Below are 25,229 nucleotides of genomic sequence, written 5' to 3'. Positions count from 1 at the left end.
TACAAGCACACACAGTGTGTAGACAGAAAAGGGAGAACGGACGCATTTTGGCTTAAAAACTAACAATAAAGGTGAAGTTAGAACACTGAAACGCCCTCAGGAAGAGGTGCTTTAAGACATGGCTAGCTCGCTAGCAGCTAAAGTCCATCCGTAGTTTGCAGTTTTTTAGCTACTTCTAAATCACTAATCATCGCCTCTATGGCGACAAATAAAGTATGTCTCTTACAAGTATCATCCCTGCAGGACGAGGAATAGCTAAACATGCTTCACTACACACCGTAGCTCACCGGCGTTACCGCTAAAGACGCCGTGCCTGAATGTAAACAAACATTGGTGGATCTACACCTGACATCCACTGTAATTATACCAAGTACAGGAGCGTATCTAGTCGATACTACTATGATTAAATCGATATTTTTTAGCATCACAAAATCTTCTGTTGTTTTTTTAACATTTATATTATGTTTATAAACTCAGGAAATATGTCCCTGGACACATGAGGACTTTGAATATGACCAATGTATGATCCTGTAACTCAGGGGTGTCCAAACTTTTTGCACTGAGGGCCGCACATTGAAAAATCAAAGCAAGCGGGGCCATTTTGATATTTTTTATTTTAAAAGCCAATACAATATATGTATAAAAAATATACATTTAGGCCTCCACTCAGACTTGATCCCGGGGACCCCAAAAGGTTTTGGTCAAAAAAAATATTACAAATGTGTCATTATTTAGTATTATTATTATTATTATTATTATTATTATTATTATTCAAGGTTTAAATCTCTAGATCAACATTAGGTCTATCTGTCAATATAACGCTTTTAAAGATTTAAGTTGTATGCCATTTTTGTCAAGGAAAACCGTGTTTTTTAATGGAAAAAAACACAAAATATGCAATATTTTCCCCCAATAAAATTTTAAAGTGGAATATTTGAGATTATATAATAATTGGAGTCTTAAAAAGGTCAATAACTCATAACAACATTGATTTTAATTCATTATTTTTTTTGAGCAATGACACTTAAAAAAAAAAAGTCCCACTAAAATTATTGGGGATCCAAAAGGGTACTGCTCAGTAAAGTTTAAAAAAATAAATCCAACATTTTTTTTAAACTTTTACCACAATAGTCTCAAGATCAACTTCAGATCTATACGTCAATTATAAGTTTTATTGTTGTTTATGTTTTTTGTTAGTTCTTTTTAGGCCTTTCTTTAAAAAAAACTTAAGTTTTTTAAATGGCAACCAAAAAATATGCAACATTTTCCCTCCAAAATATCTCAAAGTGGAATATTTAATGTGAAGTAAATGGAGTCTTGAATAGGTCAATAATTCATAATGACATTGATTTTGATTCATTATTATTTTTTAAAGAAAGAAACAGCCTGCATGGCAGCTTTGTGTTATTAGAGTAAATAATGCAACATTTTCTTGTTACATTTCACCTGTTTGCTCTTTTATACCACTTTTTATGTTTTTTGTTTTTTTTTTCATCGTATTTTTAGAATGTGCCGTGGGGCCGTTAAAAAATTACCTGTGGGCCGCAAATGGCCGCAACTTTGGACACCTCTGCTGTAACTACTTGGTATCGGATCGATACCCAAATTTGTGGTATCATCCAAAACTAATGTAAAGCATCCCAAACAGAAGAATGAGTGATTATTACATTTTAACAGAGGTGTAGATAGAACTTGTTAAAAGACAAAGTTTTAGTACCTATTATTGTCACACACACCAGGTGTGGCGAAATTATTCTCTGCATAAGCAGATATTAACAGTAAATGAACAAGTAGATTAATTTTCTACCACTTGTCCCTTAATAATTTTGACAAAATAATAGAATGGAAAATGACATAATATGTTACTGCATACGTCAGCAGCTAAATTAGGAGCCTTTGTTTGCTTACTTACTAAAAGACAAGTTGTCTTGTATGTAGGGATGATGTTTGATAAGAAATTATCGAGTTCGAGCCTATTATCGAATCCTCTTATCGAACCGATTCCTTATTGATTCTCTTATCGAATCCACATAGGTTGTTGTATATGGAAAAAAACACAATATTTGGTTTAACAAAAGCTCACTTTTATTTTATAAGGAAAAAATAAAATAAAATAAATAAATAGATATTGACTGTTACCCCCCTAAAAAAAAATTAAAAAAATAAATATTGACTGTTACCCAAAGTATATTAAGTGGGATTTTTCAGAAAAACAAATATATATAGTAACACAAAAACAACCTGTCTCTGTGATCACTATAGGTGTATAAATAATAATATAGTGGTAAATAAAATCAGTCCCTTGGGCACAAAACTGAAAATAATACAGCTCTCCAAAAAGTGCACTTCTGCTGCTATTGGAACATACTAACTACACACACAGGCAGACAGCTAACAAACAATCCAAGACGTCTAATAAAGTTCCAAAGCAGATTAATCCATTTAGGCTCTTTATCGTTGTTTTTTACTATAGTGGTCTCGATAACGGGTACCGGTTCTCAAAAAAGGATTCCAGTCCGAGGACTCGGTTCTTTTGTTATCGAACAACCGGGAAAACCGGTTTCGAGCATCATCCCTGCTTGTATGTTCACCATTTTATTTAAGGACAAACTTGCAATAAGAAACACGTGTTTAATGTACTCTAAGATTTTTTTGTCAAAATAAAGCCAATAATGCAATTTGTTTGTGGTCCCCTTTATTTAGAAAAGTACAGAAAAGTACGGAAAATTATCAAAACACATTTTAGTACCGGTACCAAAATATTGGTATCGGGACAACACTACTGTCGTGGCGGAGCCGCTGGCCCGCTATTATCGCACTGTGCAACTTGTTTGCCTGTGCAACACATGTAGTATAGTAGCAAAAATGGACATAATGATCAGAAAACCAAATGCTACCACACCAGTCTGGCAATAATTTAGTTCTAACCTTTGGAACAAGATGAGCTTATCAACACAGAGGACCCAGTTTGCCGAATGTGTAAGGGGGAGCTAAGTAGTGCAGCCCAAAACTCTATGAAGAATAAAAGGTGTGGCCCACAAAACAGAGAAAAAAAACAATAGCATCCAAATTTTTGGACTTCCACCGAAACCAAACAAAGAATGTTTTCCCATCAATAAAGAGAAACGATGCTACAGAGCCTTAATGTGGAAGGAACCAATGAGTTAAGAAATGTCTAATGAATAGACTGAATAAAAACAGGATACAGCAGTAAGAGCCGAGGTCACCAAAGGGAGGGAGAGACCCTGTGGAACACGTGGTCTCTCTGTGTCAGACGCATACACCCAAACCATGGCAATATATAATAGAACGGCACTCCATCACGGCCAAACAATAAGGCGAGATTGTAGAACTAGATCCTTACAAGCTCAGTCATGGTGCGTACTATTGTGCATGAAACTTTAAGCAGTCATACTCTGTTGTTGATAATGTTCCACTCTATTTCTGCCGGGACTGGTAACGTGCATTACAGACTACCGTAAATTCCGGAATATAAGCGGCTAATTTTTTTTACTAAACATTGAACCCTGCGGCTTATACAAACCCCGCTTCCAAATGAGTTGGGAAATTGTGTTAGATGTAAATACAAACGGAATACAATGATTTGCAAATCATTTTCAACCCATATTCAGTTGAATATGCTACAAAGACAACATATTTGATGTTCAAAGTGATAAAACATTTTTTTTTTTTGCAAATAATCATTAACTTTACAATTTGATGCCAGCAACACGTGACAAAGAAATTGGGAAAGGTGGCAATAAATACTGATAAAGTTGAGGAATGCTCATCAAACACTTATTTGGAACATCCCACAGGTGAACAGGCAAATTTGGAACAGGTGGGTGCCATGATTGGGTATAAAAGTAGATTCCATGAAATGCTCAGTCATTCACAAACAAGGATGGGGCGAGGGTCACCACTTTGTCAACAAATGCCTGAGCAAATTGTTGAACAGTTTAAGAAAAACCTTTCTCAACCAGCTATTGCAAGGAATTTAGGGATTTCACCATCTACGCTCCGTAATATCAAAGGGTTCAGAGAATCTGGAGAAATCACTGCACGTAAGCAGCTAAGCCCGTGACCTTCCATCCTTCAGGCTGTACTGCATCAACAAGCGACATCAGTGTGTAAAGGATATCACCACATGGGCTCAGGAACACTTCAGAAACCCACCGTCAGTAACTACAGTTGGTCGCTACATCTGTAAGTGCAAGTTAAAACTCTCCTATGCAAGGCGAAAACCGTTTATCAACAACACCCAGAAACGCCGTTGGTTTGGCTGGGCCTGAGCTCATCTAAGATGGACTGATACAAAGTGGAAAAGTGTTCTGTGATTTGACGAGGCCACATTTCAAATTGTTTTTGGAAACTGTGGACGTCGTGTCCTTCGGACCAAAGAGGAAAACAACCATCCGGATTGTTATAGGCGCAAAGTTGAAAAGCCAACGTCTGTGATGGTATGGGGGTGTATTAGTGCCCAAGACATGGGTAACTTACACATCTGTGAAGTCGCCATTAATGCTGAAAGGTACATACAGGTTTTGGAGCAACATATGTTGCCATCCAAGCAACGTTACCATGGACGCCCCTGCTTATTTCAGCAAGACAATGCCAAGCCACGTGTTACATCAACGTGGCTTCATAGTAAAAGAGTGCGGGTACTAGACTGGCCTGCCTGTAGTCCAGACCTGTCTCCCATTGAAAATGTGTGGCGCATTATGAAGCCTAAAATAGCACAACGGAGACCCCCGGACTGTTGAACAACTTAAGCTGTACATCAAGCAAGAATGGGAAAGAATTCCACCTGAGAAGCTTCAAAAATGTGTCTCCTCAGTTCCCAAACGTTTACTGAGTGTTGTTAAAAGGAAAGGCCATGTAACACAGTGGTGAACATGCCCTTTCCCAACTACTTTGGCACGTGTTGCAGCCATGAAATTCTAAGTTAATTATTATTTGCAAAAAAAAAATAAAGTTTATGAGTTTGAACATCAAATATGTTGTCTTTGTAGTGCATTCAACTGAATATGGGTTGAAAATGATTTGCAAATCATTGTATTCCGTGGCGTAGTGGGTAGAGCAACCGTGCAAGAAACCTGAGGGTTGCAGGTTCGCTCCCCGCCGGTTACCATCCAAAAAAAAATTGCTGCCGTTGTGTCCTTGGGCAGGACACTTCACCCTTTGCCCCCGGTGCCGCTCACACCGGTGAAATGAATGATGAATGAATGGTAGGTGGTGGTCGGAGGGGCCGTAAGCGCAAACTGGCAGCCTCGCTTCCGTCAGTCTACCCCAGGGCAGCTGTGGCTACAAATGTAGCTTACCACCACCAGGTGTGAATGAATGATGGGTTCCCACTTCTCTGTGAGCGCTTTGAGTATCTAACAATAGAAAAAGCGCAATATAAATCTAATCCATTATTATTATTATTATTATTATATTTACATCTAACACCATTTCCCAACTCATATGGAAACGGGGTTTGTAGAACGGCGCGGCTAATTGATGGCAAATACACTGAAAAAGGTGCTATGGTGCCATTTTTTGGACGAGTTCGCTCACTGCAGGTGCTGCAGTGTCCTTCTATCTAGTGCTTTCAACCGGAAGTAGAAGTGTCGTTCCATCCTCTAGCCGTTAAGGTTGGGTCTTGGGTGCAGTTGGGTGTTTGAACCGGACAATGACCCCAAACACATGTCAAAAGTGGCAAAGGAATGGCTAAATCAGGCTAGAATTAAGGTTTTATAAACTTAAACACCATTGAGAACATGTGGACAATGCTGAAGAAACAAGTCCATGTCAGAAAACCAACAAAGTTAGCTGAACTGCACCAATTTTGTCAAGAGGAGTGGTCAAAAATTCAACCAGAATCTTGTGGATGGCTACCAAAAGCACCTTATTGCAGTGAAACTTGCCAAGGGACATGTAAGCAAATATTAACATTGCTGTATGTATACTTTTGACCCAACACATTTGGTCACATTTTCAGTAGACCCATAATAAATTCATAAAAGAACCAAACTTCATGAATGTTTTTGGTGACCAACAAGTATGGGCTCCAATCACTCTATCACAAAAAAATAAGAGTTGTAGAAATGATTGGAAACTCAAGACAGCCATGACATTATGTTCTTTACAAGTGTATGTACACTTTTGACCACGACTGTATGTGTATATATATGGGTTATACTTGTATAGCGCTTTACTACCTTTAAGGTAGGTACTCAAAGCACTTTGACACTATTTCCACATTCACCCATTCACACACACATTCACACACTGATGGCGGGAGCTGCCATGCAAGGCGCTAACCAGGACCCCTTGCTCAAGGACACAACGGACGTGACTAGGATGGTAGAAGGTGGGGATTGAACCAGGAACCCTCAGGTTGCTGGCATAGCCACTCTCCCAACCGCGCCACGCCGTCCCGTACGTGCTATCATAATGTAACTTAAGCGAGCATCATTAGCATTAGCTAATATGCTAACATGCTTAAAGGCCTACTGAAATGAATTTTTTTTATTTAAACGGGGATAGCAGATCCATTCTATGTGTCATACTTGATCATTTCGCGATATTGCCATATTTTTGCTGAAAGGATTTAGTAGAGAACATCGACGATAAAGTTTGCAACTTTTGGTCGCTGATAAAAAAAAAACCCTTGCCTGTACCGGAAGTAGCGTGACGTCACAGGTTGAAAGGCTCCTCGCATTTCCCCATTGTTTACACCAGCAGCGAGAGAGATTCGGACCGAGAAAGCGACGATTACCCCATTAATTTGAGCGAGGATGAAAGATTCGTGGATGAGGAAAGTGAGAGTGAAGGACTACATTGCAGTGCAGGACGTATCTTTTTTCGCTCTGACCGTAACTTAGGTACAAGGGCTCATTGGATTCCACACTCTCTCCTTTTTCTATTGTGGATCATGGATTTGTATTTTAAACCACCTCGGATACTATTCCCGGGCGCGGCGCCGCTGCTGCCCACTGCTCCCCGGGGGATGGGTCAAATGCAGAGGACAAATTTCACCACATCTAGTGTGTGTGTGACAATCATTGGTACTTTAATCTTAATATCCTCTTGAAAATGAGAGTCGAGAACGCGAAACGGACATTCACAGTGACTTTTATCTCCACGACAATACATCGGCGAAGCTCTTTAGCTACTGAGCTAACGTGATAGCATCGGGCTCAAATGCAGATAGAAACAAAATAAATAAACCCCTGACTGGAAGGATAGACAGAAAATCAACAATACTATTAAACCATGGACATGTAAATACACGGTTAATAATTTCCAGCTTGGCGAAGTTTAACAATGCTGTTGCTAACAACGCCATTGAAGCTAACTTAGCTACGGGACGGCAGCGGCGGCAGGCGTTGTAGCTTTCGACGACACCCCGGCCGCCATCAGAGTCGGCAAGAAACATATTTCCCCAAAGTTATGTACGTGACATGTACATAGCGACACGCACGTACGGGCAAGCGATCAAAAATTTTTGAAAGCCAAAGCTGTACTCACGGTAGCGCGTCTGCTATCCACCTCAAAGTCCTCCTGGTTGTGTTGCTGTAGTCTGCCGCTAATACACCGATCGCACCTACAGCTTTCTTCTTTGCTGTCTCCATTGTTCATTAAACAAATTGCAAAAGATTCACCAACACAGATGTCCAGAATACTGTGGAATTTTGAGATGAAAACAGAGCTTTTTGTATTGGATCCAATGGTGTCCGAATACTTCCGTTTCAACCATTGACGTCACGCGCATACGTCATCATACATAGACGTTTTCAACCGGAAGTTTAGCGGGAAATTTAAAATTGCACTTTATAAGTTAACCCGACCGTATTGGCATGTGTTGCAATGTTAAGATTTCATCATTGATATATAAACTATCAGACTGCGTGGTCGGTAGTAGTGGCTTTCAGTAGGCCTTTAAAAATGTAACTGTTTCTCCACTCACTATTCCATCAAGTTTCATGAAAAAGCACTTTTTGTTGTTTAACAAACTCACAGACACATAAATGTACTCGTTACCTCATTAACAGAGGCAAACAAATAATTCAATGAGTGTTGGTGTGGAATAAATGCCAAGTGGACGTCATTATACAACTTTACGACCCCAGACTACACACGGCCAACCACAGACCTTTCTAAAAAAACACACCCTAAATTTATATTTGCACACACACACACACACACAACTATAAATGTTACATTACCTTGTTTTACTTAAAATGATGTTATAATATGAGCAAAACAACCCATACAATAACATTTATGCAATTTATTCCGCAAAATCTGAGGCAAAACCTGCATTGTAATTTTTTCACCTTGGGTTGCTTAAAAGCATCTGGGAAACATTAAAGCCTCGTGAATCACATTGCAAGTATGCGTGCAGCATCTTGTGCCCGATGCGTACAGTATCTTTACTGTTTAGTCTGAATGATTGCAGAGACAATGAAAAAAGAAGGTTTCTCGAATGGGCTACTTCAACTTTGTTAACAATAAAGTCAATAGTCGTGCTATTCAAAACATATTCATATGTCAAGTCGGTAGGTAGAAGGGTCACAAATAGTGAGTGTGGTTTGTATTTTGGGGGGGAAAAAAATAAATAGTGAAGAGGAAATGTGGAAATTGAGCAAGATGCGTATGTGGTGTGGGTTGGGGGTGAAGCATAGCTAAAATGCCGACTCAAGTGGTGCAAAACAAGTTTCATTCTGTTGCTTCCTCCACATTTGGAGTTCAACACAGTTGCTATACGGGAAATGAACATCATTCAACGCCTCATCTGATCATCAACAACTGTCAAGTGTCTCATCAATCAAGCTGTGTGTTGCAAGTACAAAGCCCGTTCTGCAGTGATACCACAGCGTTCTAAACCGGACTAGGGAGGTAGTGTGTATGACTACAGTGTTTCCCACACATTCATTTATTTGTGGCAGCCCGCCACGAAAGAATTACGTCCGCCACAAATAGATTTTTTTAATTTTTATTTTATTTTATTTTTTTTTTTGTCCTGTCCAGCTTCTCAGGCAAATCATAGAGTTGATGTAGATGCCCATATAGGCTGTTCAGATTTACTTTACAAAAGAGCAGTGTAGGATACTTCTCTTGTTGCCTTATTTGTATTTGACCACTACTGTTTTCTGTTTATTTGTTACTGACTGTGGCAGGACACCTCTGCCTCTGTTTCACTTTATGTTGCTGGTAAATAATATGGTTGTAGTAGTAGGCTAAAGTTAAATTATTTAGTATGCACTAATTAAAGGGGCAGAGCTTTAAGAGACATTTTAGCTTTTATATTTTATAAGATATATTTTTTGTAAGAACCACAATTAATAAACATATTTCAGTGAATAACTTATTGTTCAAATCTGTATATAAATATGTACATAAAGTGTTGTAATTATATTGTAAAATGGATGGATGGATGGACGTTTAAAACAAAACTGTTATTATTAATTAGTAAGTATACATTTTTTGAGCCTTTTTAGAGAAAATCATATAATTGTAGTAAATTATGCAAATTACTCTATGATGTCATGGTGACCACGCCCATAGCCACGCCCCCATCGCCACAGGTATCTTGGCAGTTTATGGGAAACACTGGACTACCAATGAAGTGTACTCTTCACCATTTTAAACGTGGCTTATAGAGAATGTACAAAAAACGTACGTGACAAGCAGAGTATAGGTCGGCACACCCCACTGACAGAGCTCTTATCAGCAGAATAGTGGCACAGTGGAAAGGGTTCTGCTCCACGTCCGATAGGGCTTTGCTGAGGTAAGAGACCCCTTCTCTTATCTGTCAGGGAGCGAGGTCTTCTCATGAGAACCATGTATGCACTTGGAAAAGAAACATTCACTAGTTTTGCGATCCTCTTTTGTGTTGGTTGGCTTTTGGTATCAGTAATGTGTTTTCACGGCACAGTGCTTCGATTAATGCGTTCATTTCACATGAAAAGGAAATTGTGACATTGATACAAATAAGGCCAACAAGGAGTCAAAAGTCCATAAGACACACTAAAAGACTGAAGAAGATAATTGGTGTGATGACGCCAACATGTGAATGGTGTCTGTAAGACCTAGGTCTGGGCGATAAATCGATTGTGTCGATAAATTTCAGGTTTTTTTGCAGAGTTTTAAAAATACAAAACCAATGTTTTTCTCCTTTCACTCCAGATTTTTTTTCCCCCAAAGAGCTTCCGTAACTTTCAACTTTCCCTTTACTTCCTTAGTGGAGAGTCAAACGCCTAGCAAAACATGGCTAATGCTGGGGATGATGTTTGATAACAAATTATCAAGTTCGAGCCTATTATCGAATCCTATTATCGAATCCTATTATCGAATCCTCTTATCGAACCGATTCCTTATCGATTCTCTTATCGAGTCCAGATAGGTTGTTGTATATGGAAAAAAAACACAATATTTGGTTTAACAAAAGCTCACTTTTATTATATAAGAAAAAAATAAAATCTAATAAATAAATAAATATTGACTGTTACCCCCCTAAAAAAATAAAATAAAATAAATAAATATTGACTGTTGTTACCCAAAGTATATTAAGTGGGATTTTTCAGAAAAACAAATATATACAGTAACACAAAAACAACCTGTCTCTGTGATCACTATAGGTGTATAAATAATATAGTCTTAAATAAAATCAGTCCCTTGGGCACAAAACTGAAAATAATACAGCTCTCCAAAAAGTGCACTTCTGCTGCTACAGGAACATAACTGTTTGTTATGATCCTTTGACATTTTTGCACTTTATTTCTTTATTGAAAGAAAATTCTATGAAGGGAAAAGTTGTTTGCAAATGTGGTTACAATGCTAAAAAATGAAAAGTTAAAGCTAAAAAAAGAAATACACTTTATTGAGTTAACATTATTTCTTTATAGGGGGAAAGATGTGATGTTATGAGCTAGGGCGGGGGTCGGCAACCCGCGGCTCTTTAGCGCCGCCCTAGTGGCTCTCTGGAGATTTTTCAAAAATGTATGAAGAATGGAAAAGGATGAGGGGAAAAAAATCTATTTTTTTGTTTAGTATGGTTTCTGTAGGAGGACAAACATGACACAAACCTCCCTAATTTTTATAAATCACACTGCTTATATTAAACATGCTTCACTGATTCGAGTATTTGGCAAGCGCCGTTTTGTCCTACTAATTTTGGCGGTCCTTGAACTCACCGTATAGTTTATTTACATGTATAACTTTCTCCGACTTTCTAGGACGTGTTTTATGCCACTTCTTTTTCTGTCTCATTTTGTCCACCACACTTTTAACGTTGTGCAACTCACACAAAGGTGAGTTTTGTTGATGTTATTGACTTGTGTGGAGTGCTAATCAGACATATTTGGTCACTGCATGACTGCAAGCTAATCGATGCTAACATGCTATTTAGGCTAGCGATATGTACATATTGCATCATTATGCCTCATTTGTAGCTATATTTGAGATCATTTAGTTTCCTTTAAGTCCTCTTAATTCAATTTATATCTCATGGCACATGTAATATGGCTTTTAATTTTTTGCGGCTCCAGACAGATTTGTTTTTGTATTTTTGGTCCAATATGGCTCTTTCAACATTTTGGGTTGCCGACCCCTGAGCTAGGGAATATGACAACTACACTACCCAGCATGCAACGGGAGTGACGAGCATGCGCGGTAGCCCCGAAAAGTGTTGTCGCATGTCGCCACCCGGCAGCTAAGAATGAGGTTATGAGCACGCTGTGAAAGTAAACGTCAAGAACTCAGCCCAGTGTTTCCCACACATTCATTTATTTGTGGCGGCCCGCCACGAAAGAATTACGTCCGCCACAAATTTAAAAAAAAAAAAAATTTTATTTTTTTTTTTTATTTTTTTTTTGTCCTGTCCAGCTTCTCAGGAAAATCATATAGTTGATGTAGATGCCCATATAGGCTGTTCAGATTTACTTTACAAAAGAGAAGTGTAGGATACTTCTCTTGTTGCTTTATTTGTATTTGACCACTACTGTTTTCTGTTTATTTGTTACTGACTGTGGCAGGACACCTCTGCCTCTGTTTCACTTTATGTTGCTGGTAAATAATATGGTTGTAGTAGTAGGCTAAAGTTAAATTATTTAGTATGCACTAATTAAAGGGGCAGAGCTTTAAGAGACATTTTAGCTTTTATATTTTATAAGATATATTTTTTGTAAGAACCACAATTAATAAATATATTTTAGTGAATAACATTGTTCAAATCTGTATATAAATATGTACATAAAGTGTTGTAATTATATTGTAAAATGGATGGATGGATGGACGTTTAAAACAAAACTGTTATTATTAATTAGTAAGTATACATTTTTTGAGCCTTTTTAGAGAAAATCATATCATTGTAGTAAATTATGTAAATTACTCGATGATGTCATGGTGACCACGCCCATGGCCACGCCCATAGCCACGACCCCACCACCACAGATATATTGGCAGTTTATGGGAAACACTGCAGCCAACACGCCTCGTCTGCATTATTTATAATTAGACAGACAACACATATACAGTGTGATTTTGTTTTGTTTACAAGGAAATAAAAACAAAAGTTAAAAAAGGGAGATATGTTGTATATATATGTATGTGCTGCGGTTGCTTTAAGAACGTTGCGACAGCTGCCGTAAAGGAGGTGCGTTGCTAGCCTGGTTGCTATGTTTCCGGTTGGTCGTAAAAGTGTTCGTCATGTGTTTGTACCCTGCTCAAATATCTCGGTAAAGTTATTCATTGGATTATACCTTTTGTTTTGAACTTTATTACACCTTGGAGCGCTTTTTCCGGTCCATTGTTTTTCCTGCTTTCCCTATCTGCGCCTAATGACTGAGATACATGACGTCATTTCTTGTGATGTCACACGGAGCATTTCTGGTCGAGACGGGATTCTTTCCCAGGGATTTGAATAAAGAACCAACTCTTTTTCTTTACTGTAGTGGTCTCGATAACGGGTACCGGTTCTCAAAAAGGGATTCGAGTCTGAGGACTCGGTTCTTTTCTTATCGAACAACCGGGAAAATCGGTTTTGAGTATCATCCCTAGCTAATGCTAACGCAAACAAGAGCGAGACATTTGTTCCAAAGAATAGTGTCGTCAGTGGCTTAGATTTGCAGCAACAGATGTGACTGTATGCTGCAAAATTTGTTAAAAAAGACAGAGTACCGTATTTTTCGGAGTATAAGTCGCTCTGGAGTATAAGTCGCTCTGGAGTATAAGTCGCACCGGCCGAAAATGCATAATAAAGAAGGAAAAAAACATATATAAGTCGCACTGGAGGATAAGTCGCATTTTTGGGGGAAATGTATTTGATAAAAGCCAACACCAAGAATAGACATTTGAAAGGCAATTTCAAATAAATAAAGAATAGTGAACAACAGGCTGAATAAGTGTACGTTATATGAGGCATAAATAACCAACTGAGAACGTGCCTGGTATGTTAACGTAACATATTATGGTAAGAGTCATTCAAATAACTATAACATATAGAACATGCTATACGTTTACCAAACAATCTGTCACTCCTAATCGCTAAATCCCATGAAATCTTATATGTCTAGTCCAGGGGTGTCCAAACTTTTTCCATTGAGGGCCGCACACGGAAAAATTAAAGCATGTGGGAGCCATTTTGATATTTTTCATTTTCAAACCATAACAAAATATATGCATTTTTTATTTATTTTACCTTTAGGGGTCCCGGGGACCATAAAGGGTCTCAGTCATTAAAATGTTAAAAATAAGTCAGATTATTATTTTTTTTGAATTATTCAACACTTACAGTAAATCTCTATATCAACTTCAAGTTAATATAAAGTAATACAAATAAAAAAAAAATGTTTTATGGCTTTTCTGTCAAAAACAACTTAGTTTTTTTTATAGTAAAACTGAAATATGCAGTATTTAGTAATTAGAGCCCTAAAAGATCAATAATGCAGGACATTATTTATTTTAATTATTTCATATTTTTGAGTAATCACAGTGAAAAGATAAATAAAAAATCACTAAATATATTTGGGATCCAAAAGGTGCCCCACTCATAAAGTGATACATTTTTATTAGGTTTTTCTTTTACTTTCAACAGTTACGAGTTCAACTTCAGATATATCTGTCGATTTTATGCTGGAACTATTATTTTGTTTGTTTTATGCGCTTTTGTCAAATAAAACTTTGATGTTTTTATATGGCTACTACACAATATATGCAATATTTACCACATAAAACATTTTAAAGTGAAATATTTGAAGTAATTGGAGCACTGAAAATAATTCATTATAACATGGATTTTTTTTCATTATTTTTTTTTTTTTTTGAGCAATGGCAAAAAAAGAAAAATGAAGAAAGACAAAAGACAAAAAAAACAGCCTGCATGGCAGCTTTTGTGTCAACATTGCAACTTTTTCTCGTTAGATTTCACCTCATTCCCCTTTTTTTAATGTTCTTTTTCATTTTTACAATAGTATTTCCAGAATGTGTGGCGGGCCGGTAAACAATTAGCTGCGGGCCGCAAATGGCCCACGGGCCGCACTTTGGACACCCCTGGTCTAGTCTCTTACGTGAATGAGCTAAATAATATCATTTGATATTTTACGGTAATGTGTTAATAATTTCACACATAAGTCGCTCCTGAGTATAAGTCGCACCCCCGGCCAAACTATGCAAAAAACTGCGACTTATAGTCCAAAAAATACGGTACAACAAATGTATTCCATCATCCGATATCGAAGAGATAAGCCGAGTGCGGGAAATGCAACTCTTTATGAGGCGAACAAGACCGTAACAAACAACAACAAACTCCCACTAAAAATCAGCTTACTGTGGTGTAGTCATTTGCACAAGGTATCATGTATAATACAGTGTTTCCCATAAACTGCCAAGATACCCGTGGCGGTGGGGGCGTGGCTATGGGCGTGGTCACCATGACATCATCGAGTAATTTGCATAATTTACTACAATATGATTTTCTCTAAAGAGGCTAAAAAAATGTATACTTACTAATTAATAATAACAGTTTTGTTTTAAACGTCCATCCATCCATCCATCCATCCATTTTACAATATAATTACAACACTTTATGTACATATTTATATACAGATTTGAACAAAGTTATTCACTGAAATATATTTATTAATTGTGGTTCTTACAAAAAATATATCTTATAAAATATAAAAGCTAAAATGTCTCAAAGCTCTGCCCCTTTAATTAGTGCATACTAAATAATTTAACTTTAGCCTACTACTACAACCATATTATTTACCAGCAACATAAAGTGAAACACAGGCAGAGGTGTCCTGCCACAGTCAGTAACAAATAAACAGAAAACAGTAGTGGTGGTAGATAGACACAGAGCTTCATCAAACATCTGATCCACTGAACAAAGAGCTCCAAAAATCTTGAACTTTAGACTGCCATCAGTTTTACTCCCTACACTTAACCATGTGTTTCCTACTGCCTGCAGACTTTGCACCCTTTGTTATATACACATGTTGTGTTTCTAATATAAATACATTTAATAAAGTCAAATACAAATAAGGCAACAAGAGAAGTATCCTACACTTCTCTTTTGTAAAGTAAATCTGAACAGCCGATATGGGCATCTACATCAACTATATGATTTGCCTGAGAAGCTGGAGAGGAAAAAAAAAAAAAAAAAATTTTTTTTTATTTTTTTAATTAAAAATTTTTTTTTTTTTAAATGTATTTGTGGCGGACGTAATTCTTTCGTGGCGGGCCGCCACAAATAAATGAATGTGTGGGAAACCCTGAGTCTATCAACACCGAGGAGTCAGTTTGCCGAATGTGCGTGAATACGACAAACCTACACGCCTATTTGAAACACAACCACCCGACAGTTCGCACTCACTTCGCGTTTGGTGAACAAGCCAGGCCAGTAGAAAAAAACTGTGCAAAATAATGTGCGCTCATAGAAAGTGTGATTAAATACATCGCCAAAGACAAGCTGACATTTAATTCTGTTATAAAACTAGCATTTTTAAAAGTGCTGCAAACGTTTGACAGACATCAGCTTTTTTTTTTGCCTATGTCTTGTTAATACATCTGCTTATACTGTTGTAGTTATATTGTTACAATGCACTTTTGTTTAAAAAAGGTACTAATTTGATTGTCCGTTAAGTAATGTACAACTCTACCTCTGCCTACAAGTTCAATATTGACTTGCAACTTTGTTTGTCAATACTTTACGTAGCCATTGTATTTATTGTTTTGGTTGTGTATATTTGGGGTTCCCCCACCCACTGCTTACCCTATTTCAGGGATGTCCAAAGTGCGGCCCGGGGGCCATTTGCGGCCCGCAGCTAATTGTTTACCGGCCCGCCACACATTCTGCAAAAATTGCAAAATTGATAATATTGCAAAAATTTTTAAAAAACATTTTAAAAAAGTGGAATGAGGTGAAATCTAACAAGAAAAAGTTGCAATTTTGACACAAAACTGCCATGCATGCTGTTTTTTTTTCTTTTTTTGCCATTGCTAAAATAAATTAAAAAAAAGACTAAAAATCTATGTTATAATGAATTATTACTTAAAAAATATCACTTTAAAATGTTTTATGTGGAAAAAATATTGCATTTATTGTGTGGTTGCCATAAAAAAACATCAAAGTTTTATTTGACAAAAGAGCATAATACAAACAAAATAATAGTTCAAACATAAAATGGACAGATATATCTGAAGTTGATCTCATAATTTAAGTGTTAAAAGTAAAAAAAAAAACTATTAAAAATGTATCACTTTGTGAGTAGGGGACCTTTTGGATCCCAAATATATTTAGTAGGATTTGATTTAACATTTCACTGTGATTACTCAAAAATATTAAAGAATTAAAATCAATGGTGTCCTGCATTATTGATCTTTTAGGGCTCTATTTACTAAATACTGCATATTTCAGTTTTACTATAAAAAACAAAGTTGTCTTTGACAAAAAAAGGCATAAAACCTTTTTTTTTTTTTTTACTTTATATCAACTAAATAAATAAATAAAAAATAATAATAATTTGACTTATTTTTTACATTTTAATGACTGAGACCCTTTATGGTCCCCGGGACCCCTAAAGGTTAAAAAAAAAAAATTCCATATATTGTGTTAAGGTTTGAAAATGAAAAATATCAAAACGGCCCTCAGTGGAAAAAGTTTGGACACCCCTGCCCTATTTTAATGCTTTTCGTTGTGATTTTTATTCAAGTGCAAATATTGCTAACAGACAAAAGTATATTTTATTGTTATTATTTGTTTGTTTTATTCAACCTGGAGATTGAAAAGTTTACATTCAATTTTAACATACGAGAAATACAGGTTTATTGCATTTGAAAGGATATACACGCATTATTATTATGTATTAACATTACAACAATGGTTAATTTGGTCTCATAAAAATAATGACAATAATATCGTTTATCGGCAATAATTTGTAGGTCAATATGTCGTCGAGCAACATTTGTTATTGTCCCAGGCCCAGCTTCAGCAGCTAAAATTAATCTGTTTGATCGGTTTATTTTTTTTAACATTATTTTCTACAAAGTCCAATTCATATCTGTTCTAAAAAAATGTAAAAAGATTAAAAAATGTATATATATTTTGCTTAGAATAAGAGACAGCATATGCAGTGTCACTTCAAACTACTACCGGTCCTTGTTTTGAATTATCTTTGTCATTTGTATCTTTAAAAAAATATGTGAATCGTATTTTTTTATGAAAAAGAGATTTTATTTTTAGGCCACATCACCTAGGAATTGTAAGACCTCATTTCCAACCACAAAACATTATGTTCTTCTGATTGCTACCAGTTGCTCCACTTGGTAGGATCGGGCTTTTCTACCCTCAAGTAAAAGTGAAGCGCATGAACTCGATTGGGGTATTATTCTACTTTAAACTTCAATAAATAAGGTTTGCCTATGATGTAATGTAATGTAATGGGTAGAAATAATCAGTGTCACAGACTTATTATGTCAACAGCACGACGCTTATCAGCTATTATTTCAGCCAGTGTTGGGAAATCATTTACTTAAGGGGAACTTCATGAGAGCTGATCAGAAAGTGACCAAAATAAAACTTTAAGGCCTACTGAAAGCCACTACTACCGACCACGCAGTCTGATAGTTTATATATCAATGATGAAATCTTAACATTGCAACACATGCCAATACGGCCGGGTTAACTTATAAAGTGCAATTTTAAATTTCCCGCTAAACTTCCAGTTGAAAACGTCTATGTATGATGACGTATGCGCGTGACGTCAATGGTTGAAACGGAAGTATTCGGACACATTGTATCCAATACAAAAAGCTCGGTTTTCATCGCAAAATTCCACAGTATTCTGGACATCTGTGTTGGTGAATCTTTTGCAATTTGTTTAATGAACAATGAAGACAGCAAAGAAGAAAGCTGTAGGTGGGATCGGTGTATTAGCGGCTGGCTGCAGCAACACAACCAGGAGGACTTTGACTTGGATCGCAGACGCGCTATCCGACGCTAGCCGCATCTATGATCGGGTGAAGTCCTTCGTCGCTCCGTCGATCGCTGGAACGCAGGTGATCACGGGTGTTGATGAGCAGATGAGGGCTGGCTGCCGTAGGTGGATAGCTAATGTTTTTAGCATAGCTCTGTGAGGTCCCGTTGCTAAGTTAGCTTCAATGGCGTCGTTAGCAACAGCATTGTTAAGCTTCGCCAGGCTGGAAAGCATTAACTGTGTATTTACAGGTCCATGGTTTAATAGTATTGTTGATTTTCTGTCTATCCTTCCAGTCAGGGGTTTATTTCTTTTGTTTCTATCTGCAGTTAAGCCCGATGCTATCACGTTAGCTCCGTAGCTAAAGTGCTTCGCCGATGTATTGTCGTGGAGATAAAAGTCACTGTGAATGTCCATTTCGCGTTCTCGACTCTCAATTTCAAGAGGATATAGTATCCGAGGTGGTTTAAAATACAAATCCGTGATCCACAATAGAAAAAGGAGAGAGTGTGGAATCCAATGAGCCAGCTTGTACCTTAGTTACGGTCAGAGCGAAAAAAGATGCGTCCTGCACTGCACTCTAGTCCTTCACTCTCACTTTCCTCATCCACAAATCTTTCATCCTGGCTCAAATTAATGGGGTAATCATCGCTTTCTCGGTCCGAATCGCTCTCGCTGCTGGTGTAAACAATGGGGAAATGTGAGGAGCCTTTCAACCTGTGACGTCATGCTACTTCCGATACAGGCAAGGCTTTTTTTTATCAGCGACCAAAAGTTGCGAACTTTAATTGTCGATGTTCTCTACTAAATCCTTTCAGCAAAAATATGGCAATATCGCGAAATGATCAAGTATGACACACAGAATGGATCTGCTATCCCCGTTTAAATTAAAAAATGTCATTTCAGTAGGCCTTTAAAAACGCAAATAAAAATAATATGGCTGTCATGAAGCCAGAACAATATTGCATTTTTCCTCTGCCAAGGAAGTATATTGTGTGTCTATTTATTTTAGCTATTAAAAAAAGAAAATTCAACTTGGTTAAAATATTTTAGTGTGGGTTTAAGTCATTTCTGAGCACATTCAACAATACCGCGATATAACTATTTGTGTTGGTTGTGTATATTCAAGGTTCCCCACCCCCTCTTTAACCGGGACAAAACCTATTTTATTGCTTTTGTTTGTGATCTTTATTCAAGTACAACATTTTGCTAACAGACTACAGTAAATGTTATTCTTTTTCTTATTTAACTTGGATATTTAAAAAGTTTACATTCCAATTACAATGTCAAAATCTATGGCAGGGGTGTCCAAAGTGCAGCCCAGGGGCCATTTGCGGCCCGCGGCTAATAGTTTACCGGCCCACCACACGTTCTGGAAATGCTATTGCAAAAATTTAAAAAAATATTTTTAAAAAAGTGTAATGAGGTGAAATCTGACTAGAAAAAGTGGCAATGTTGACACAAAGCTGCCATGCAGGCTGTTGTTTTTCTTTATTTTTCTTTTTTTGCCATTTCTCAAAAAAAAAGAAAAAAATAACTCAATGTTATAATGAATTATTGACCTATTCAAGGCTCCAATTATTTCAAATATTTAACTTTGAAATGTTTTATGTGGAAAATATTGTGTGGTTGCCATACAAAAACATCAATGTTTTCTTTGCCAAAAGAGCATAAAACAAACACAATAATAGTTCAAACGTAAAATCGACCGATATATCTGAAGTTCATCTCGTAACTTAAGTGTTGAAAGTAAAAGAAAAACCTAATAAAAATGTATCACTTTATGAGTGGGGCACCTTTTGGGTCCCAAATATATTTATTGGGATATTTTTTGTCTTTTCACTGTGATTACTCAAAAATAATAATGAATGGTGTCCTGCGTTATTGATCTTTTTAAGGCTCTAATTACTTCACATCAAACATTGCTTTTTGAATGTTTTGGGCAGTGGGGGAAATACTGCATATTTCAGTTTTATTTTTATTTTTTAAATTGTCTTTGACAGAAAAGGCATAAAACCTTTTTGTTTTTTTTTAACTTTATTTCAACCTGAAGTTGATATATTGTAGAGATTTACTGTAAGAGTTAAATATATATATATATATATATATATATATATATATATATATATATATATATATACACAGTGTTTCCCATAAACTGCCAAGATACCTGTGGCGGTGAGGGCGTGGCTATGGGCGTAGTTATGGGCGTGGTCACCATGACATCATCGAGTAATTTGCATAATTTACTACAATGATTTGATTTTCTCTAACAAGACTCAAAAAATGTATACTTACTAATTAATAATAAGTTTTGTTTTAAACGTCCATCCATCCATCCATTTTACAATATAATTACAACACTTTATGTACATATTTATATACAGATTTGAACAATAAGTTATTCACTGAAATATATTTATTAATTGTGGTTCTTACAAAAAAATATATCTTATAAAATATAAAAGCTAAAATGTCTCTTAAAGCTCTGCCCCTTTAATTAGTGCATACTAAATAATTTAACTTTAGCCTACTACTACAACCATATTATTTACCAGCAACATAAAGTGAAACAGAGGCAGAGGTGTCCTGCCACAGTCAGTAACAAATAAACAGAAAACAGTAGTCGTGGTAGATAGACACAGAGCTTCATCAAACATCTGATCCACTGAACAAAGAGCTCCAAAAATCTTGAACTTTAGACTGCCATCAGTTTTACTCCCTACACTTAACCATGTGTTTCCTACTGCCTGCAGACTTTGCACCCCTTGTTATATACACATGTTGTGTTTCTAATATAAATACATTTAATAAAGTCAATTACAAATAAGGCAACAAGAGAAATATCCTACACTTCTCTTTTGTAGAGTAAATCTGAACAGCCGATATGGGCATCTACATCAACTATATGATTTGCCTGAGAAGCTGGAGAGGACAAAAAAATAATAATAATAAATTTAAAAAAAAAAAAATTAATTATTTTTTTAAATTTTATTTATTTTTTTAATTTGTGGCAGACGTAATTCTTTCGTGGCGGGCCGCCACAAATAAATGAATGTGTGGGAAACACTGTATATATAATAATTTGACTTGGTTTTTTTACATTTTAATGACTTAGACCCTTTATGGTCCCCGGGAGCCCTAAAGGTAAAAAAAAACCTAAATCCATATATTTTGTTATGGTTTGAAAAGGAAAAATATCAAAATGGCCCCCGCATGCTTTAATTTTTCCGTGTGCGGCCCTCAGTGGAAAAAGTTTGGACACCCCTGATCTATGAGAAATACAAGTTTTTTGCATTATTATGTATTATCATTTCATCAGTGGGTAGTTTGGTTTCTAAATAATGTTGACAATAATATTGTTTATCGGCAATCATTTGCAGGTCAATATATCGTCAAGCAAAATTGGTTATCGGCCCAGGCCTACCTAGCTCCTTGGATAAATGTCCTCTTTCTTTGCTTCTAGTACATGGTCAAATATTCAAATTAGACAATGATGTCAACACACTGCAACCAGTGCCACAGATACCTTGCAGTCCTGTGGGGGAAAACTGCACTGTAAGCCATCCATTTTCAGCTGTGCAGAAATGACTATAAAATGTTGAAGTCTTCTAACAAATACGCGGAGCAGCCCACTTCAAGTGTCACGATGACAAGGTTCGTTTAGTACTGCATGTGGAGGAAGTGAGGGTTGTCTTCCTTACATGCGCTACATCATTTCTCTGAGCACAAATGAGAAACGTCTCGCATGTTTCCTTCCTCTTATCACATCCTCCTGCATGCCTTGCTGACACTACAGGAAGTCTCTGCTTCATTGACAAGCTATAACAGATTTTGGCGCATCGACGTTATAATAGAAGCCTCTGTTAACCGTTACTAACCACACAATTTGCATAGTCATGGTTTTAGCGGTGTTTCTGCCACATTGGGGTGACACTATAATTCACCACAGCCCGTAATTTGCAAAGTACAATACTTTAGGAGCAGTAACAATGTATTACCTGTCCTCATCCCCGTCGATGGGTAAATGGATTCCAAACAGGCTGTTGACAGTTGGAGCGGCGAGCTGCAGGCTCTCAGGCATGAGGGGCTTCATCAGATCCTTCCCGGATGACATTGGCTTGACAACACCGTCGGACCTCCTCGCGCCGCCGCCCTCCGCCTGTCCAAATCCAGCTGCAAGGAGGCCCGGTGCCCCCAATGCTCCCGTCGTCTTGCTGTGAGCGGTCTGACCTGGAGGCAAACTGGATGTCGTCACCTTTGGCATGGCTGCACTGGAGGCACTGGGCACAGCGGTAGGCACAGTGGGGGGCACATTTTGCACACCGGAGGACGCAGGGTGGAGGCTAAGGGGTTTGGGTTGCCCCGTGGCAGCGTACTGACTGACAGACTGCTGCTGCAAAGTCGATGCTCCAACAAGTACAGTTCCCATTCCAGCGGTCTGGCCTGGAGCCGTCGGTCCAGAAAGTATGGATCCACCCACAGCAACGTCCCCGAGCTGGTGTATCGAAACTCCCCCGGAGGCTGCGGGCGCGGCAGGAGAGGTCGCCTGTCCCGCCGTCTGCGGCCCTGACGATACCGACAGTGATTGACCAGCGGAAAGCCCAGGCTGTTGTTGATAGTACTCGGTCGGGTTCTGGGCGGTCAGGTGGTGCCCCATGGAAAGCTGCTGGAGAGGGTAAGCTTGCGTCTGGGCCGACTGGGGCAGGATGGGGGACTTCTGCATGTGGATGGCAGACTGAGGCAACCCATTCTGAGGAGCGGCGGGCTGCACACTCACCATCACAGACTGAGTCTGAAGCTGCACGGGGACCGGCGAGAGAGCAATCTGTGGCCCCGACCCGCTCCCGGCATGCTGCCGGGTGATGAAGTTTTGCTGCCCGGACGAGTCCATGCGAGATGATGACAGAGCAACATCCGCCGAGGAGCCCGAGGCTTGGGCCGAGTGGGTCGCCGAGGCAACCGCAGAGCCACCGGTATGCCCCAGCCCACTGTCTCTGTCTGCAGCGCTCTCCAGTGTTGCACTGACATGTCTGCTGCCGTCCACAGTCCGGTTACCTTCGGACTCTTTCTCGTAAAACTCCGTGCACATCCACCGACCCCTTCGAAAGGGTTCCCCGGTACCGTGGTCAAGTTTGATGACCCGGAAGCGAGACGTGCAACTCGCGGAAGGAGGCGGGGGACCTGGACTGGGCACTGTAGCAGGCTGGGGTACGTTGACTGACACCACGGCGGGCCCGGGACTGGAGGTCGGCGGGGCAGCCTGTTGCTGAGTTGCCCCCGGCTGAGCGACGAGGGGTGTGACGGCCGCGCCAGTCCCCGCTGCTGCTGGCGGCTGCTGCTGCTGACCGCCTTGAACCGGGCCGGTCCGAAACTCCCCCAAGGGGTTGACTGACAGCACGGCGAAGTGAGGTATGTGCGACGGTGCTGCCTCCGGCTCCCCGGCATTGTTCGGGGCTTCTTCGGACGCCGGCTCGTACATTTCCGACGCCACGTCCTCCGCGCGGGACTCGTCCGGGTCCTCCAGGCTCTCCGTGTCGTCCGCGGCTCCGATGGCAGCCACCTGGGCCTGAGTCACGCTGGTGATCTGAAAGCAGCTCTTCTTCTTGGCCGGCATTTTCGACATGTTGCCAGACGCGCGCTCCACCCCCCCGAGTCTTGCTTATTATCCTCCGCCGGGAAAATAAACGTTAGCGCGCACTAAAACAGCACACTTGCGTGTATTGCAGTCCGCCGTCGTTAACTGTAGACGAGGTGGATCTGCGCCATCCCCTTTGCAGTCGCTCGGGTCTCCGGGTGCGATTTGACGACACGCCGCTGGTAAATGCGACTCCGGAGTGACACAAACGGCGACCCGGAGTTCTCTCCAAAGTCCGGAGCGGGCCTGCTAGTCTCCCGCCTGTGCGGTTGTGTAACCGCCGTTGTCGCGGAGTACGTTGCGCCGCTACCGGAGCTACTTCGGGGCCGGCCGGCAGTCCTCCGCTAGCAAGTCAAGCCAACTGGCTGCTGCTGCCGCCGCACACTCCCCCTACGTCGGAACAAGTATGCGGGACATCTCCTTGAAAGCACTCCCGGGTGTCCACCAGCTTTTATCGACGCCCAGCATGAAACGAAACCCCCCCGCTGAAGGGAAAGAAAGAAGCCGCTCCCGAGTGTCAGCGGTTGCGGGGAAAAGGAGAGCGAAAGAGCGGCCACAGTTACCTCCCCGCCTCGGTCACTCTTGACAAGATGGCTATGTTGTATGACGCCGCGTTGCATGCCGGGTAGACTTGTGGCAGTGCGCAAGGATGTTGACGCACGACGTGCCCGGTGCTGCCTTCACGTTCACTCGGGAAAGACAGTGACGATGACGTCAAATGAAACTTTCGTTTTTAAAATGTAACCTAAAGCGATGGTTCTTAACCTTGTTGGAGGTGCCGAACCCCACCAGTTTCATATGCGCATTCACCGAACCCTTCTTTAGTGAACAATGAAATGTTTTGGGGGTTTTTTTCAACTTCAAGACAAAGTTATATGTTTTTGGTAACACTTTAGTATGGGGAACATATTCTAAGTAACAAAGACTTAATTTGGAGTTTTTTGGACACTCGGAGAACATATTCTAAGTAACAAAGACTTAATTTAGAGTTATTTGGACACTAAGGGAACATATTCTAATAGTAACAAAGACTTAATTTAGAGTTATTTGGACACTAAGGGAACATATTCTAATAGTAACAAAGACTTAATTTAGAGTTATTTGGACACTAAGGGAACATATTCTAA

The 25,229-nt window shown here is 39.0% G+C and overlaps 1 protein-coding gene across 2 annotated transcripts in view; it reads right to left on the bottom strand.

The window, feature by feature from the left end:
• The window catches only part of LOC133664724 (TSC22 domain family protein 2-like), a 99,336-nt gene extending 74,666 nt beyond the window's left edge, over positions 1-24,670 (bottom strand). For both annotated transcript variants that reach the window (XM_062069576.1, XM_062069577.1), the window contains exon 1: positions 22,466-24,670. In XM_062069576.1, coding sequence (XP_061925560.1) covers positions 22,466-24,090 — 1,625 coding nt within the window. In that variant the 5' untranslated portion in view covers positions 24,091-24,670. The remainder of the gene's footprint in view (positions 1-22,465) is intronic.
• Between the last annotated feature and the right edge of the window lie 559 nt (positions 24,671-25,229).

Source organism: Entelurus aequoreus, linkage group LG14 (assembly GCF_033978785.1).
Source record: "Entelurus aequoreus isolate RoL-2023_Sb linkage group LG14, RoL_Eaeq_v1.1, whole genome shotgun sequence".
In the NCBI taxonomy this organism is placed as follows: domain Eukaryota; kingdom Metazoa; phylum Chordata; class Actinopteri; order Syngnathiformes; family Syngnathidae; genus Entelurus; species Entelurus aequoreus.
The sequence above is the reverse complement of the archived record's forward strand: the minus strand, read 5'-3'. Positions and strand labels throughout refer to the sequence as shown.